Source organism: Ornithorhynchus anatinus, chromosome 16 (genome assembly GCF_004115215.2).
Source record: "Ornithorhynchus anatinus isolate Pmale09 chromosome 16, mOrnAna1.pri.v4, whole genome shotgun sequence".
Classification (NCBI taxonomy): domain Eukaryota; kingdom Metazoa; phylum Chordata; class Mammalia; order Monotremata; family Ornithorhynchidae; genus Ornithorhynchus; species Ornithorhynchus anatinus.
The window spans coordinates 22,106,102-22,122,998 of NC_041743.1; the positions used below are offsets into that span (position 1 = coordinate 22,106,102).

General features: G+C 43.8%; 1 protein-coding gene across 7 annotated transcripts in view; it reads right to left on the minus strand.

Annotated features, from left to right (window-relative positions):
* Nucleotides 1-11,736: 11,736 nt before the first annotated feature.
* Nucleotides 11,737-16,897, minus strand: part of LOC100084468 (transforming acidic coiled-coil-containing protein 2) — a 298,341-nt gene continuing 293,180 nt past the window's right edge. For all 7 annotated transcript variants that reach the window (XM_029080506.2, XM_029080510.2, XM_029080508.2 and 4 more), the window contains 2 exons: nucleotides 13,136-13,256; nucleotides 11,737-12,284 (listed from right to left, as the gene is read on the minus strand). In XM_029080506.2, the coding sequence (XP_028936339.1) occupies nucleotides 12,219-12,284; nucleotides 13,136-13,256 (187 nt within the window). In that variant the 3' untranslated portion in view covers nucleotides 11,737-12,218. The remainder of the gene's footprint in view (nucleotides 12,285-13,135; nucleotides 13,257-16,897) is intronic.

Consider the following 16,897-nt stretch of genomic DNA (forward strand, 5'->3'; position numbering starts at 1 on the left):
GGTGGAGAGAGCTGTAATTCCTGCTCTTGACTATGTCACCCTGTGGGCAAGTCGCCTCTCTGCAATTGACTTTTTGATTCATTTTTTTCTTTCTTTCTTCATCTATTTGGGTACATTAACCTCTGTCTCCGCCTCTATACTGTGAGCTCACTGTGGGCAGGGATTGTTTCCATTTATTGTTATAGAATACTCTCCCAAGCTCTGAGGACACTGCTTTACATACAGTGAGCACTCAATCAATGCGATTGAATGAATGAATGAATGAATGAATGAGTGAATGAAAGAATGAAAGAATAAATGAATGAATTATCGGGCCCTCAGGTACCTCATCTGCTAAAGGAAGGGTGAAGACTGAGTCCCTTGAGGTAAGGGGTGTGTCCAACCAGATTATCTTGAATTACCCCAGCACCTAGGACAGTACCTGACACATAGCAAGTGCTTATGAAGAAATAACAGTAGAAGAAAAAACAGAGAGACCAATAAAAAAGTAGGTGCTGGGACAGGGTTCGAACTGGAAGAGAAGAAGGACTGTTTTGGACATATGTAGTTGGAAGTATCAGAGGGCCCTAGACAACATGGTCCCTGGCCTAGCCTCAGCCTTAGTTCCAGCTTTAGCCCCAACTGAGCTCTTGTTTCAGACCAGCTACTGTCTCAGTCCCAACTCCAGCCCCAGCTTTCGCCCCAGTCCCAGCCCCTGCCCCTGTCCCAGACCAAGTTCCAGCCTAAGCCCCAGGTCTATTATCAGCCTCAGCTCCTACCTCAGCCCTAGCTCAGGCCATACCCCCACTCTACTTTCAGCACCAGTCCAGCCTCAGCTCCAGATGCAGTCCCTTCTCCAGCCTCCGCCCCAGATGCAGGCCTCCAGTTCCACGTTCAGCCCCGGCCTGAGTTGCAATCCCAACTTCAGGACATCTCGAGTTTCAGCCCTAACCCCGACCCCAGCCCCAACGCCTGCTTCAACTGAAAATCCAACCTCAGCCCCAGCTCCACCCTCGGCTCCAGCACAAGCACAAATCCCATCCCCAACCCCAGCCCCAGATCCAGTCTCAGACATATCTTCAGCTTCTGCCCCAAATCCAGCCCCAGCCCCAATCTCAGGCCCAGCCCAAGCCACAGCCTCAACCCCATCCCCAGCAACAGCTTCAGCTCCATTCCTAGCCTCAATCCCAGCCTCATATCCAGCCTCAGCTCCAGTCCCAGTTCCAGCTCCAACCTCAGCCCCATCCCAAGCCACAGCCTCAGCCCCATCCCCATGCACAACCTCAGCCAGAGCTCCATTCCCAACCCCAACTCCAGCCCCACATCCAGCCTCGGCTTCAGCGCCAGCTCAATTCAATTCAATTTTATTTATTGAGCATTTACTGTGTGCAAATCACTGTACTAAGCACTTGAGAGAGTACAATATAACAACAAACGGACACATTCCTGCCCACAATGAGCTTGCAGTCTAGAGAGGGAGACAGACAATAATATAAATCTCCTCCCCTGTTCTCTCCCCCCTCCCTTCAGGCTCGTATCTCCTCCTGCCTCCAGGACATCTCCACCTGGATGTCTGCACGCCACCTAAAACTCAACATGTCCAAAACTGAGCTCCTTATCTTCCCTCCCAATCCCTAACCTCTTCCTGACTTCCCTGTCACTGTGGATGGTATGATCATCCTTCCCGTCTCTCAAGCCCGCAACCTTGGTGTCATCCTTGACTCAGCTCTCTCATTTACCCCACACATCCAATCCGTCACCAATGCCTGCCTGTCTCACCTTTACAATATCGCCAAGATCCGTCCTTTCCTCTCCATCCAAACGGCGACAGGCTCTCATAATTTCCTGGCTGCATTATTGTGTCAGCCTTCTCTCTGATCTCCCTTCCTCCTGTCTCTCCCGACTGCAGTCTATTCTTCATTCTGCTGCCCGGATCATCTTCCTGCAGAAACGCTCTGGGAATGTCATTCCCCTCTTCAAAAGTCTTCAGTGGTTGCCTATCAACCTCCACACAAAACAAAAGCTTCTCAGTCTGGGCTTCAAGGCTCTCCATCACCTTGCCCCTTCCTACCTCTCCTCCCTTCTTTCTTTCAACTGCCCACCCCGCACGCTCCGCTCCTCTGCCACTCACCTCCTCACTATCCCCCGTTCACACTTATCCCACCGTCGACCTTTGGCCAAGTCCTACTGCTGTCTTGGAATACCCTCTCTCCTCACCTCCGCCAAACTAACTCTCTTCCTCTCTTCAAAGCCCTACTGAGAGCTCACCTCCTCCAAGAGGCCTTCCCAGACTGAGCTTCCCTTTTTCCCTCTGCTCCCTCTCTGCTCCCCCTTCACCTCCCTTCAGCTAGGCCCTCTTTCCCCCATCCCTCTGCTCCTCCCCCTCTCCCTTCCCCTCCCCTCAGCACTGTGCTCATTTGTATATATTTTTATTACCCTATTTATTTTGTTAATGAGGTGTACATCCCTTTGATTCTATTTATTGTGATTAAGTTGACTTGTTTTTTGTCCGTCTGTCTCCCCGATTAGACTGTAAGCCCGTCATTGGGCAGGGATTTTCTCTATCTGTTGCCGAATTGTACATTCCAAGCGCTTAGTACAGTGCTCTGCACATAGTAAGTGCTCAATAAATACTATTGAATGAATGAATGAATGAATAAATAAATAAACAAATAGTTGAATAAAGAAATATATATGTGCTGTGGGGATGGGAGGGAGGATGAATGAAGGAGCAAGTCAGGGAGGCACAGAAGGGAATGGGAGAAGAAGTGAGGAGGGCTTAGTCAGGGAAGGCTTCTTGGAGGGGATGTGCCAATCCGGTTGCCTGTCCAGGCTTGGGTCCAGAAAGGACAAATGACCTGTGTTCAGCTGTCCATCATTCTATCCAGTTTTCTATTGATTGAGTGAGAGCTATGCTCCCTTCCCAACCAATACACACAAACCACACACAAGAAGCAGCATGGCCTAAGTGTAAAGAGCACGGGCCTAGGAGTCAGATGATTTGGTACTAATCTCAGCTTTGCCAATTTCTTGCTGTGTGATGTTGGGCACGTCACTTAACTTCTCTGTGCCTCAGTTTCCTCAGTAAAATTGGGATTCAATACATATTCACCCTCCCACTTAGACTGTGAGCCCCATATGGAACAAGGACCATTTCTGACCCATAGTAATCTCATAACAAATACTACAGATATTATTATTAGTGTGATGGTGCTGCTGTTTTCCATGGACTCCTCTCCCTCTTCAGCTCAGCAGCCCAGCTGCTGCCACATCGAGCAGCAGCTCCTCCTTCCAAGGTTCATGCTGCAGCATGGAGTGACCCACTGGGCATACAGACCTGGGAGAACTATTCTCTCCCAGCTATCAGGTCCAGAACCAGCCCCAGCTTCAGTTCTGGGCCAAGCTTCAACTCCAGTCCCACTTCCAGTCCTAGCTCCAGCCCAAACCCTAGGCCCTTCTCAACCCTACCTCATGCCTCAGCCCCAGCTGAGAGGACCTAACTATGTGTCAAACACTGTACTAAGTGCTGGAATAGATAAAAGTTAATCATGTCAGACATAGTCTCTGTCCCACATTTAGCTCACAGTCTAAATAGGAGAGAAAACAGGCATTTCATCCCCACTTTACAGTTGAGAAAACTGAGGTTTAGAGAAGGTAAGTGACTTGCCCAAGGTCACACAGCAGGCAAGTGGTGGAGCTTAGATTGTAACCTAGGTCCTCTGACCCCCAGGCCTGTGCTCTATCCACTAAGCCACACTGTTTCCCAAGTTGCTGATACAGTTTCTAAATTGGACTCAGACAAAGGTTCTATTTTAGGATTTATAGGAGATTTTTAATTTAGTGCTCCAACAGTGTATTCTGTCAATTCTAAGGGTTATGTCTGTGACCTTGAATAGAATTGTCCACCAGATTGTTCTATTTTTGCCTTGTCAACTTTGTATTTCTAGATACTGGTTCTAGGTATGGACTCGACCTTGGGTTCCACCACAAGGATCTACCTTAAACTATTTAAGAGATTTCTGACTTTGTATTCTCTAAAATGCTCTGACAATAATCTCACCTTAATCCTAGGTTTACATAAACCAAAACTTAATCCTAATTAAAAAACTAACCCTAAAACTAATCTAAATCTTCATCCATCAACCTCTCAACATGATACCGAAATCTATCTCTCTTCCCCTGTTCTCTCTCCCTCCCTCCAGGCTCGCATCTCCTCCTGCCTTCAGGACATCTCCTCCTGGATGTCCTCCTGCCACCTAAAGCTCAACATGTCCAAGACTGAGCTCCTTATCTTCTCTCCCAAACCCTGTCCTCTCCCTGACTTTCCCATCACTGTGGACTGCACTACCACCCTTCTTGTCTCACAGGCCCACAACCTTGGTGTCATCCTTGACTCCGCTCTCTCATTCACCCCATATATCTAATCCATCACCAAAGCCTGCCAGTCTCACCTTCACAACATCACCAAGATCACCCTTTCCTCTCCACCCAAACTTGCTGGTACAATCTCTCATAATATCCCAACTGGACTACTGCATCAGCTTCCTTTCTGATCTTCCATCCTCCTGTCTCTCCTAGCTTCAGTCTGTACCTCACTCCGCTGCCTGGATTATCTTTCTGCAGAATTGCTCTGAGCATTTTACCCCTCCTCAAAAATCTCCACTGGTTCCAATCTCTCCATCACCTAGCCCCCTCTTACCTCACCTCCCTTCTCTCCTTCTACATCCCAGCCTGCACACTCTGCTTTTCTGGTGCTAACCTTCTCACTATGCCTCGTTCTCACCTATCCTGCTGTTGACCCATGGCCCATGTTCTACCTCTGGCCTGGAATGCCCTCCTTCCTCAAATCCACCAAACAATCCCACTTTCCTCCTTCAAAGCCCTACTGAAGGCTCACCTCCTCCAGAAGGTCTTCCTAGAATAAGCCCCCCTTTTTCTCAGCTCCTCCTTCTTTCCATCATCCTGACTTGCTCCCTTGCTCTACTCCTCCACCCAACAGTACTTGTGTATATATGTACATATCTATAACTATATTGATTTATATTAATGCCTGTTTACTTGTTTTGATGTGTATATATATATATATCTATAATTGTATTTATTTATATTGATGCTATTGATGCCTGTTTACCTGTTTTGATGTCTGCCTCCGCCCTTCTAGACTGTGAGCCCATTATGGGCAGGGTTTGTCTTTGTTGCTGAATTGTACTTTCCAAGTGCTTAGTACATTGCTCTGCACACAGTAAGCACTCAAAAATACATTTGAATGAATGAATGAATGACTAATTAACATAACCCAACCCAATTCCAACCTTGACCCCAACTCCAAAAAAAAACCATTACCCTAAAATCTATCCCTAACATTACTCCTTACTAACAAAGGTAAATACCTAATGCAGAATAATTACCTACGGCCATTGATAAGAATGGAAAAAGAGACTAGGCACAGGCAAAATCCTGAGGAATGAATCCCCAAATCCCTGGTAGAGTTTCTATGACATTAATCCTTAGATGAGCAGGAGGTAGAATTAGAACTGTGCCCAAAGCTTAGAACAGTGCTTCACACATGGTAAGCGCTTAACAAATGGCATCATTACTATTAGATAGAACCCTAGATTAGAATATGCACTGAAAAATAGAAACTAGAATAATTACCTAACCCTAATTCTATGCCTAAATCCAACTCAGACCCCAACAATAGTCTAAATCCTAAACTAAATAATAAAGCTAATTTTAACCCTAACCTAATCTTAATTTTAAACCTAATCTTAAAACTAACACTAACCCAAACTATAAACCTAAACTCTCATACTCCTCCATCCACAATCCTGAACCTCACCTTAATTATCATCTAGTATGATTTGCTAGGAGAGCCTGGAAAAAGTCATGAAATGTGCTGTTGTAACAATTGGCACAAAAATACAAATTGTCAATTCTATGGTGTTTCCAGTGATATCGTATAGATCTGAAAGCTGGACAAAACAGGCTAGAAAGAACAACTATTCTTTTGAAGTATGGCATTGGAGAAGGCCTTTGTGAATACCATGGACTTCCTGAAAAGCAAACAAATGGATTTGGGAGCAAATTAAGCTACAGTGGTCTTTGGAAGGCCAAATAACTCGACTTAGATTAGCCTATTTTGAACACATTATCAGGAGGACTAATTCTCTGGAGAAAACACTAATGCTAGGAAAAATCCAGGGAAAATGTGGAAGAGGCAGACCAGCAGCTAGATGGATAGAGACCATAACAATGATAATAAAAGAACTGTTAAATAGGTTGTGGATTATGGCAGAGGACAGGACTTTCTAGAGAAAATATATCCATGGAGTCACTATTAATTTGAAAAGACTTGATGGCACATAATAATAATAATGATAGTAAGGCAGAACCAGAAGAAAGAACACTCAAAGGCTCTGGTAGAGGTCAATAGGCAGCTAGAAAATAAACCATTCCAAGAAAGCACAATGATAAATCCCTCATCTAGAATATTACCAAGAATCACAGAGCATCAACTTAGAAACTGGGATGCAGATCTATTTTTCAGAGTTTTCCCCAGTGCTGTGGTGCTGACCCAAATCCTGGGAACCACCCTGTAGATACTGGGATATTGACTCCAGTCCTGGGGCTCTCCCCCTCCATGTCACAGAGATGACCCAAATTCCAGGTTCCACCCTACATTTGTCGGGTTGCTGATTACTGATTTGGGATCTTACCATGCATTCTATGCAGTTGACCCTTCCCATAGCTGCTAGAATAACGACCAAGGTCCCAGAGTTCACCTCCTAGATGCTAGGGTCCTGAGTAATTTCACAAGACCCTCCTTTAGGGGCTAGGGTAATGACCTAGATGGCCAGGGTTCTCCTCCCAGGTGGTAAGATGCTGAACCATTTTCCAGTACCTCCTTCAGGTAGTGAGATGCTGGCCCATATCCTCACTGACTCATCTCTTTCATTCAACCCACATATTCAACTGGCCACCAAAACCTGTCAGTCTAACCTTCACAACATGGCTAAAATCTGCCCTTTCCTCTCCATCCAAACTGCTCCCACACTAATCCAAGCATTTATCCTGGCTCACCTTGATTACTGCATCAGCTTCCTTGCTGACCTCCCTGCATCCTGTCTCTCCCTACTTAACTCTGAAGTCGTCACTCTGCTGCTGCTCGTTTTTCTACAAAACCATTCAGTCCATATTTCCCCTAATATCATAGTGCCATTCCACTTAGAAATCTCATGGAATTTAGTCAGTTTAAGGAGTTGGTGATTCTGCCAATAATAATAATTATTATTATTATGGTATTTGTTAAGCACTTACTATGTGCCAAGCACTGTTCCAAGTGCTGCGATAGATACAGGGTAATCAAGCTGTCCCATGTGGGCTCACACTTTTAATCCCCATTTTACAGATGAGGTAATTGAGGCACAGAGAAGTTAAATAACTTGCCCAAGATCACACAGCTGACAAGTGGTGGATCTGGGATTAGAACCCACATCCTCTGACTCCCAAGATTGTGCTCTTTACACTAAGCCACACTGCCAAGTACAACAGTGTTTTCTTTCTCAGAATCAAATCTGGAGGTGGGTTCTAGAGAGGAGGGTGATTTTATATGTTGGCTGGATGAATGGTGTTTTTGTTTTCTGATGTTGGTTGGCCTGCTAAAGTCCAGATAGATACTTAGAGAAGACTTGACTAGATGATCCCACAGTAACCGTGCATGGCCTAGTGGTAAGAGCCTGGGCTTTGGAGTCAGAAGACGTGGATTGTAATCAAAGCTCTGCTACTTGTCTGCTGTGTGACCTTGGGCAAGTCACTTTTCTTCTCCATGCCTCAGTTACCTCATCTGTAAAATGGGGATTAAAACTGTAAGACCCGTGTGGGACAGGGACTGTCTCCAACTTGATTACCTTGTGTCTATCTCAGTGCTTAGAATAGCACCTGGCACTTAGAAAGCTCTTAACAAATACATTATTATTATTATTATCATCATTATTAATAACAGTAATAATTATCAGTACCATCTGGATTCAAGTACTGAGATGGCCATTACGCCTCTTTTCCTCTGCCATTGCATGAAAAGCAGTGTTGCCTAGTGGAAAGAACATGGGCCTAGGAGTCAGAGGATCTGAGTTCTCATTACATTTCACCAATTTTTTTCATGGTATTGGTTAAATGCTTACCACCTGCCAGGCACTATACAAAGTGCTCTAAGATACAAGATAATCAGGTTGAACATAGTCCTTATCCCATACAGGGCTTTCAGTCTTAATCTCCATTTTACAGGTGAGGTAACTGAGACATAGAAAAGTTAAAGTGATTTTCCCAAGTCACACAGCTGACAAGTGACAGAGCCAAGATTAGAACCCAGGTCCTTTGACTCCCAGGCACGGGCCCTTTCCCCTAGGTTATGCTGCTTCTCTATTGCCTAATATGTGATCCCGGGTAAGATTATTTAACTTTCTCTGGGCCTCAGTTTCCTCATCTCTAAAATGGAGATTCAATTCCTATTCAGACTGTGAGCCCTTTAAGAGAGAGATACTGTGTCCAACCTGATATAACAAATATTATTATTAATGCTATTGTTTTTTATTGTTATTATCTATTCAAATATTGAGAAGTAACATGGCCTAGTGGAAAGAGCTTAACAAATACCATAAAAAATGAGCAGCAGAGAGATCTGAAACTCTAATCAGCTGTATTAAATTGTGTAATAAATCTCCCAGGTTCTGCTACTTGTCTGCTGTGTGACCTTGGGCATTTTAACTTCTCAACTACCTCATCTAAAATGGGGAGTTAGACTGTCAGCCCTATGTGGGACAGGGACTGTTTCTAACCTTGTATCTACCCAGTACTTAGTACAAAGTCTGGCAAAGAGTAAGCACTTAACAAATACCATAAAAAGATGTGCAGCAGAGATCTAACTTCTAATCAGCTTCATTAAATTGTGTAATAAATCTCAGCATCAGCAAACTAGATCTCTTGCCTGTCTTCACCAAGTAATTATAATTTAGCATTATAAAAGTTAGGAGTAGCAAATGTCCTCTTTGACTTCTCAGTGAGAATTTGTAGGACTATAGATGGCGCCCCTAAGTTCTTCAGAGGACATGCATGAAATCAGTAATCAAACAGTAAAATCCATTCAGATCTTTCCCTTGCAATCGGTCTCTTTAAAATACTACTTGATAGCATTCCAGTTAAATGAGCAAGAGGATATTTTTATCGCAGTCTAAAACAAGAGTTGAGCTGGGCCAGAAAACTACTGGCAGAGTGGCTGACACCTCCGAGCCTGGAGAATAAAGCAATAGTTTAGAGAACAAAATACCTATATTTTCTTTTTATGATGCAGAGAGAGCAGAGAAGAATCAACAAGCAGGCTGCCCTCATTATGGAGATCCAGAAAGGAAGGGAAATGGCTTGCTGTTGTTAAAGGACACATACTTATGAGTTTTATGTCCTAAATCTTCTACTGAGGAGTGTTTAGAGATGTGCAACTCGTTTGCTTACTGCGTGGAAGGAGGAAGTAATACAGAACGACTTCTGTATTTTTACCAAGAAAAATCTATGGATCCAACACCAGAACGATTGCAGATGTAGATGGGGCTTTCATGGCGTTGCTATGTGTGGGAGATGACTTGCCTGCATAAGACAACTTGTTTGTGCAAAACAAGTTGAGGAAATGAGTCAGACAATGCAGCCAAAGAAGCTTCTTTCTATTGGGTGTGTTTTTCTGACAATCAGTCTGGGCTAAGTTGACACCATCATGGACTTTCTGGTATTTGCTAAGCTTCCTAACTTTATTTGCCAACAGAAAGCCACCATTAGAGAAGGGTGGCTTGCCATTCTAGGCATCACAGGGGCAAATAACCTGTCCCAGAGGGAGGAAAGAGGTCTGATTTGGGATCAAGCATGTCCCAAGTATTCATTCATTCATTCATTTATTCAATCATATTTATTGAGCGCATACTGTGTGCAGAGCACTGTATTAAGCGCTTGGAAAGTACAATTAGGCAATAGAGACAAATCCCTACCCAACAATGGGCTCACAGTATAGAAGGGGGGAGACAGACAGCAAAACATAACAAAACAAGTAGACAGGCATCAATATCATCAAAATAAATAGAATTATAGATGTATACACATCATTAATAAAATAAGAGTAATAAATATGTACAAATATACACAAGTGCTGTGGGGTGAGGAGCAGGGTAGAACAGAGGGAGGGAATAGGGGCAATGGGGAGGGGAGGAGGAGCAGAGGAAATGGGGGGCTCAGTCTGGGAAGGCCTCCTGGAGGAGGTGAGCTTTCAGTGGGCTTTGAAGGGGGGAAGTGTGCTAGTTTGGTGGATATGAGAAGGGAGGGCATTCCCAGGCTAGAGGTAGGATGTGGGTCAGGGGTCGACGGCGGAACATGTGAGAACAAGGCAAGGTGAGGAGGTTAGCAGCAGAGGAGCAGAGTGTGCGGGTTGAGCTGTAGAAGGAGTGAAAGGAGGTGAAGTAAGAGGGGGTAAGGTGATGGAGAGCTTTGAAGCCAAGAGTGAGGAGCTTTTGCTTGATACGAAGATTGATAGGCAACCACTGGAGATTTTTGAGCAGGAGGGTGACATGCCTAGAGTGCTTTGTAGGAAGATAATCTGGGCAGCCGAGTAAAGTATAGACTGAAGTGGGGAGAGACAGGAAGTTGGGAGATCAGAAAGTATGCTGATGCAGTAATCCAGTTGGGATATGATGAGTGACAAACAAGGTAGTGGTTTGGATGGAGAGGAAAGGGCAAAAGTGAAAATCATGGCTGAGTTGAGTCTCATGACCAACCATTTCTGGCTGACATTCTTAGTTGTATTTTTATATTTGTATTTGCCTTCTTGCTCCCTGATCTGCTTCCCTTTGCTAGGATAAAAGAAGGGTAGTAGTGGCAAACACCTGACTACTTAATCTCACAGATGGCTAAATGGAGGTTCCCAACAGGCCACTGGGAAGGCCTTTCCTAGTCCTTTATAAAGGGAATAGAAAATGGCTTCCTGAACCTCTTGCTCATTAGATGAACTTTTTAAGAAGGATACTTACTAAGCACTTACTATGTGCCAAGCAATGTATGAAACTCTGGGGTAGATACAAGATAATCAGGTTGTACACAGGACCTGTACTTTGCAGGGTTCACATTCTGAGAAGGAAGGAGTAAGAGCGAATTCCCCTTTTACAGATGAGGAAACTGAGACACAGAGAAATTAAGTGACTTGCCCTAAATCGCACAGCAGACCAGTGGCAGAGCTGGGATTAGAACCCAGGTCCTCTAACACTCAGGCCTTTGCTCTTTCCAATAAGCCATGCTGCTTTTTTATCATACAGTGTATTTTTACTGCATATTATAGAGAATTCGGGAATGTTTTTCCTACATCATGCATCCATCTGGATAGAACATGATGTGATGTTGGAAGAAACTATGATGCACATGTCAACAGCACTGGTTAAACTGGTTAAACTTTGTCTAGTATAATGCAAATTTTCCTCAAATTTGGGGTTTCCACAGGAACCCCAAGATTTGGGGAGAAATGAGTGTACTGTGGACCATGTTTTTGTCACCAAAAAAATGGTTTTTGATAAAAATCTATCAAAAAAGTTTTATTCATCAAGTATACCCATCAGAGGGGAAAGGGAAATGACTGTGGGGTAAATAAAAGATGTAACTTCTTCAAGTCCCAGTCTGTTATTTAAAAACACCAAAACTCCCCAGATTCCCACAAAATAAGTATGGCCACACTGATTTCCAAGTTTCAACGAAAAAAACTTTATTTACAATAGAGAATTTGATTTGAGACATGCATTTTTTTTTTTTCTTACAAATCAGCAAATGCAGGTCAAGTTTACACTCCTTAAGGCAAGAGTCCCCGTGCAGTAATACATGTTTATATTAAATCCCCAAAACAACCATCATGGGAACTCATGTTTAAAGGGCAAGGTTAGGATCAGCAATTTGTCATTTTAGTAGAGAATTTGACAATCTCCCTGATACAGGAACTTGAGATCAACTTGCTATGAATTTATACTAAGAAAATGCAAACAATAGCAAGAAATTTTGATAGTCTCCTTATTACTGCATACAATTAAATCAACTTTGTTTAAAAAGAAAATACAGTAGTGCATACGAAAAAGTGAAAAGAGAACCTGTCCATAGAAATGAATGGACATAAGTGTGCTAATGGTCATATTGCACTCAACAGTGAAGTCAAGAAATTTGATTAAAAGTTAGCTTTTTCCCATTTTGGCAATCAGTTCATCACAAATCTTGGTAAGTTCTTCTATTTCTTTATTCTGCAAACCAAGCAAAGGAAAAAAAAATTATATTCTTGGAAAGACATGGCTTTAGGGAATTCATCTGGTCAAGTAGACTTCTGGTTCTTGAAATTATTCATTTGTCTCAAATGTCTAAAATTAATCTTTAGCATCTGTGAGCTATTCATTAGCCCATCTAAGAAACAGAAATCTTATATATGCTGACCTAATCCAGATCATTTTTTTTAAAATGGTATTTGTTATGCGCTTACTATGTGCCAGTTACTACGTCTCATAGATACAAGATATTCAGGTCAGACATAGTCCGTAGTCACAGTCTTAATCCCCATTTTATAGATAAAGTAACTGAGGCACAGAGAAGTTAAATGACTTGGCCAAGGTCACTCAAGAACCCAGATCCTCTGACTCCCAAGCCCATGCTCCTTCTACAGGGCCACGCTGCTTCATTATTGGGGGGGACATTAAGATAGATCCTCTTAGGGTGAATCCCATGTCTGTTTCTTTAGTATAAACCTGACCTTAGTTGGAATTCAGGAAATATAGAGTTTGTACTTAGCTGAATCCTAAATGGTATTTCTAACTTTTGTCAGTCTTCCAGAGGAGAAAAGCAGCAACTTAGAACAGAACCTTGGAGCATCAATGAGCTACACTATTTCAATCATTCATTTATTCATATTTATTGAGCACTTACTGTGTGCAAAGCACTGTATTAAGCCCTTGGGAGAATACAATATAACAATAAACAGACACATTCCCACATCAACACTATGGACTTTCTCCAAAGGACAATTCCATAGACCGCTGCAACTGACTTGGACAACAGACTTTCCCTAACCTCTTTCTATTATTTGACATGATGGGTGGGTTACCTTCTGTTCCAGTGTTCTTTCTAGAGCATCTACTTTGAGTTGCTCTTTGCGGAGGCTGGCCTGGTATGCAGCCTGTTCCTGCTGTGCCTTTCCTCTGACTTGTGCAATTTCAGCATTGGCTCTGGAAAAACACAAGGAAAAACACAACAAACAAAGTGTGTGTGAGAGGGGTAAATGGGGGAGTAAGAAGGAAGGTGCATGGGACTCTCCCCTTCCTGTCCATTCAGCCCTTTCACCTTACCCTTGGGTTCTTACTATCCCTCACACCCAGGTGTCTTGCTGCATTTATGCACATATCTTCACACTCTATTGTTTCCCAGACCTGCCATTTTAGTGTTTATCTCTTTCACTAGATTGAAAACTACATAAGGGTTGGGATCATGTCTATTGACACTTGTATTATCCAAACCTGTAATACAGTTCTCTGCACAGAGTAAGTGTTCAATAAATACTATCGACTGATTGAGGGGACAGTGGCATTTGTTAAGCTCTTACTATGTGCCAGACACTTTACTAGTCAGTCGGTCAGTCGGTCAATCATATTTATTGCCTGCTTACTATGTACTGTACTAAGTGTTTGGGAGAGTATAATATGACAATAAAACAGACATTCTCTGTCCACAACAAGTCTAGAGAGGAAGACAGGGAGTAATATAAATAAAAAAATTAAAGATCTGTACCTAAGTGCTGTGGGGCTGGCAGGGGGAAGAATAAAGGGAGAAAGTCAGGGTGTCACCAAAGGGAGTTGGAAAAGGGGAAAGGAGAGCTTAGTCAGGAAATGCCTCTTGGAGGAGATTTGTCTTCAATGAAGCTTTGAAGTTGGGGAGAGAAATTGTTTCTTGGATATCCATTCATTCATTCAATTACATTTATTAAGCGCTTACTGTGAGCAGAGGATTGTACTAAGCTCTTGGGAGAGTTCAATATAACAATAAACAGATGCATTTCCTGCCCACAGTGAGCTTACAGTCTAGAAGGGGGGATACAGACACCAGTACAAATAAATACATTACAAATATTCATTCAATAGCATTTATTGAGCACTTACTATGTGCAGAGCACTGTACTAAGTGCTTGGAATGTACAATTTGGCAACAAATATGTATATAAGTGCTGTGGGGCTGGGAGGGAGGAAGAACAAAGGGAACAAGTCACGGTGATGCAGAAAGTAGTGAGAGAAAGGGAAATGGGTGTTTAGTCTGGGAAGGCCTCTTGGAGGAGATGTGCCTTCAATAATCCTTTGAGGGGGTGGGAGACTCTGTCAGATTTGAGGGGGGAAGGCATTCCAGGCCAGAGGCAGGACATGGGCAAGGGGCTGGGCTTCAAGGCTCTCCATCACCTTGCCCCCTCCTACCTCACCTCCCTTCTCTCTTTCTACTGCCCACCCCGCACGCTCCATTCCTCTGCCGCTCACCTCCTCACCGTCCCCCGGTCACACCTATCCCGCTGTCGACCTCTGGCCCACGTACTACCGCTGTCCTGGAATGTCCTCCCTCCTCACCTCCACCAAACTAACTCTCTTCCCCTCTTCAAAGCCCTACTGAGAGCTCACCACCTCCAAGAGGCCTTCCTAGACTGAGCTTCCCCTTTTCCCTCTGCTCCCTCTGCTCTCTCTGCTCCCCCTCCTCCCTCTGCTCCCTCCCCCTTCACCTCCCCTCAGCTAAGTCCCCTTTCCCTCTGCTCCTCCCCCTCTCCCTCCCCTCCCCTCAGCACTGTGCTCATTTGTATATTTTTATTACCCTATTTATTTTGTTAATGAAGTGTTCATCCCCTTGAATCTATTTATCGTGATTATGTTTTATTGTTTTTGTCTGTCTCTCTCCCCCGCCCCCGATTAGACTGTAAGCCCGTCATTGGGCAGGGATTGTCTCTATCTGTTGCCGAATTGTACATTCCAAGTACTTAGTTCAGTGCTTTGCACATAGTGAGCGCTCAATAGATACTATTGAATGAATGAATGAAATGAATGATATAGGCAAGATCGAGGCATACTGAGAAAGTTAGCATTAGAGGAGCAATGTGTGTGGGCTGGGTTGTAGAAGGAGAGTATTCATTCAATAGTATTTATTGAGCGCTTACTATATGCAGAGCACTGTACTAAGCACTTGGAATGAACAAGTTGGCAACAGATAGAGACAGTCCCTGCCATTTGACGGGCTTACAGTCTAATCGAGGAAGGTGAGGTAGGATGGGGCAAGGTGGTGTACTTTAAAGCCAATGGTGAGGAGTTTTTCTTTGATGTGGAGGTGAATGGGCACCCACTGGAGTTCTCTGAAGAGTGGAGTGACATGTCTTGAATATTTCTGTAGAAAAATGATCCAGGGAGCAGAGTGAAGTATTCATTCATTCATTCAATCGTATTTATTGAGGGTTTACTGTGTGCACAGCACTGTACTAAGCACTTGGAATGTACAATGCGGCAATAGAGATAATTCCTGCCCAACAATGGGCTCACAGTCTAAATGGGAGAGACAGACAACATGGGGGGAGTGGGGAGAGACTGGAGGCTGGGAGGTCAGCGAAGAAGCTGATGCAGTAATCCAGGCGGGATAGGATGAGTGATTGTATTAATGTGGTAGCAATTTAGATGGAGAGCAAAGGATGGATTTTAGCGATGTAAAAATGGGACCGACAGGATTTAGTGATGAATTGGATATGTGGGATGAATGACAGAGAGGAGTCAAGGATAAAGCCAAGGTTACGGGTTATGGAAGGATGATGGTGCCACCTACAGTGATGGGAAGGTCAGGGGGAGGACAGGGTTTGGATGTGAAAAAAAGAAGTTCTGTTTTGGCCATGGTAAGCTTGATGTGATGGGAGGACATCCAAGTAGAGATGTCTTGAAGGCAAGAGGAAATGCGAGACTGCAGACAGCAAGAGAGAGCAGGACTCAGCACAGAGGTGATAGTTGAAGCCGTGGGAGTGAATGAGTTCTCCAAGGGAGAGGGTGTAGATGGAGAATAGAAGGGACACAGACCTGAACTTTGAGGGACCCCCACAATTAGAGGGAGGTAGAGAAGGAGACCCCAACGGAGACTGAGAATGAATGGACAGAGAGATGAGGAGAACCAGAAGAGGAGAGAGTCAGGGAGGACTGGGATGAGGGACAAGAGGGGGATATGAAGAGGGAGGGTATTTAAGGCCACAGGCCAGATGTGGGCGAGAGGTCAGGAGTGAGATAGATGAGATTGAAGTATGGTGAGAAGGTTATCACTAGAGGAATGAAGTGTACAAGAGTAGCAGATGAGGTAGGAGGGGGCAAAGGTGATTGAGTGTTTTAAAGCCAATGGTAAGTAGTTTCTTTGTGATGCAGAGGTGGATGGGCAACCACCGGAGGTACTTGAGGAATGGGGAAACATGGCCTGAATATTTTTGTAGAAAAAATGATCCAGGCAGCAGAGTGAAGTATGGACTGGAGTGGGGGGAGATAGGAAGTAGGAAGGTCAGCAAGAAGGCTGATACAGGAAACAAAATGGGATAGGACAAGTGGTTGGTGTAATGGTCTAACGGTTGTGGGTTCTAATCCCGACTCTGCCACTTGTCAACTGTGTGACTTTAGGCAAGTCACTTAACTTCTCTGAGCCTCAGTTACCTCATCTGTAAAAAGGGAATTAAGATTGAGAGCCCCACATGGAACAACCTGATTACCTTGTATCTATCCCAGTGCTTAGAACCGTGCTTGGCACATAGTAAATGCTGAACAAACACTATCATTATTATCATCATTATTATTATTAATGTGGTAGTAGTTTGGATGGAGAT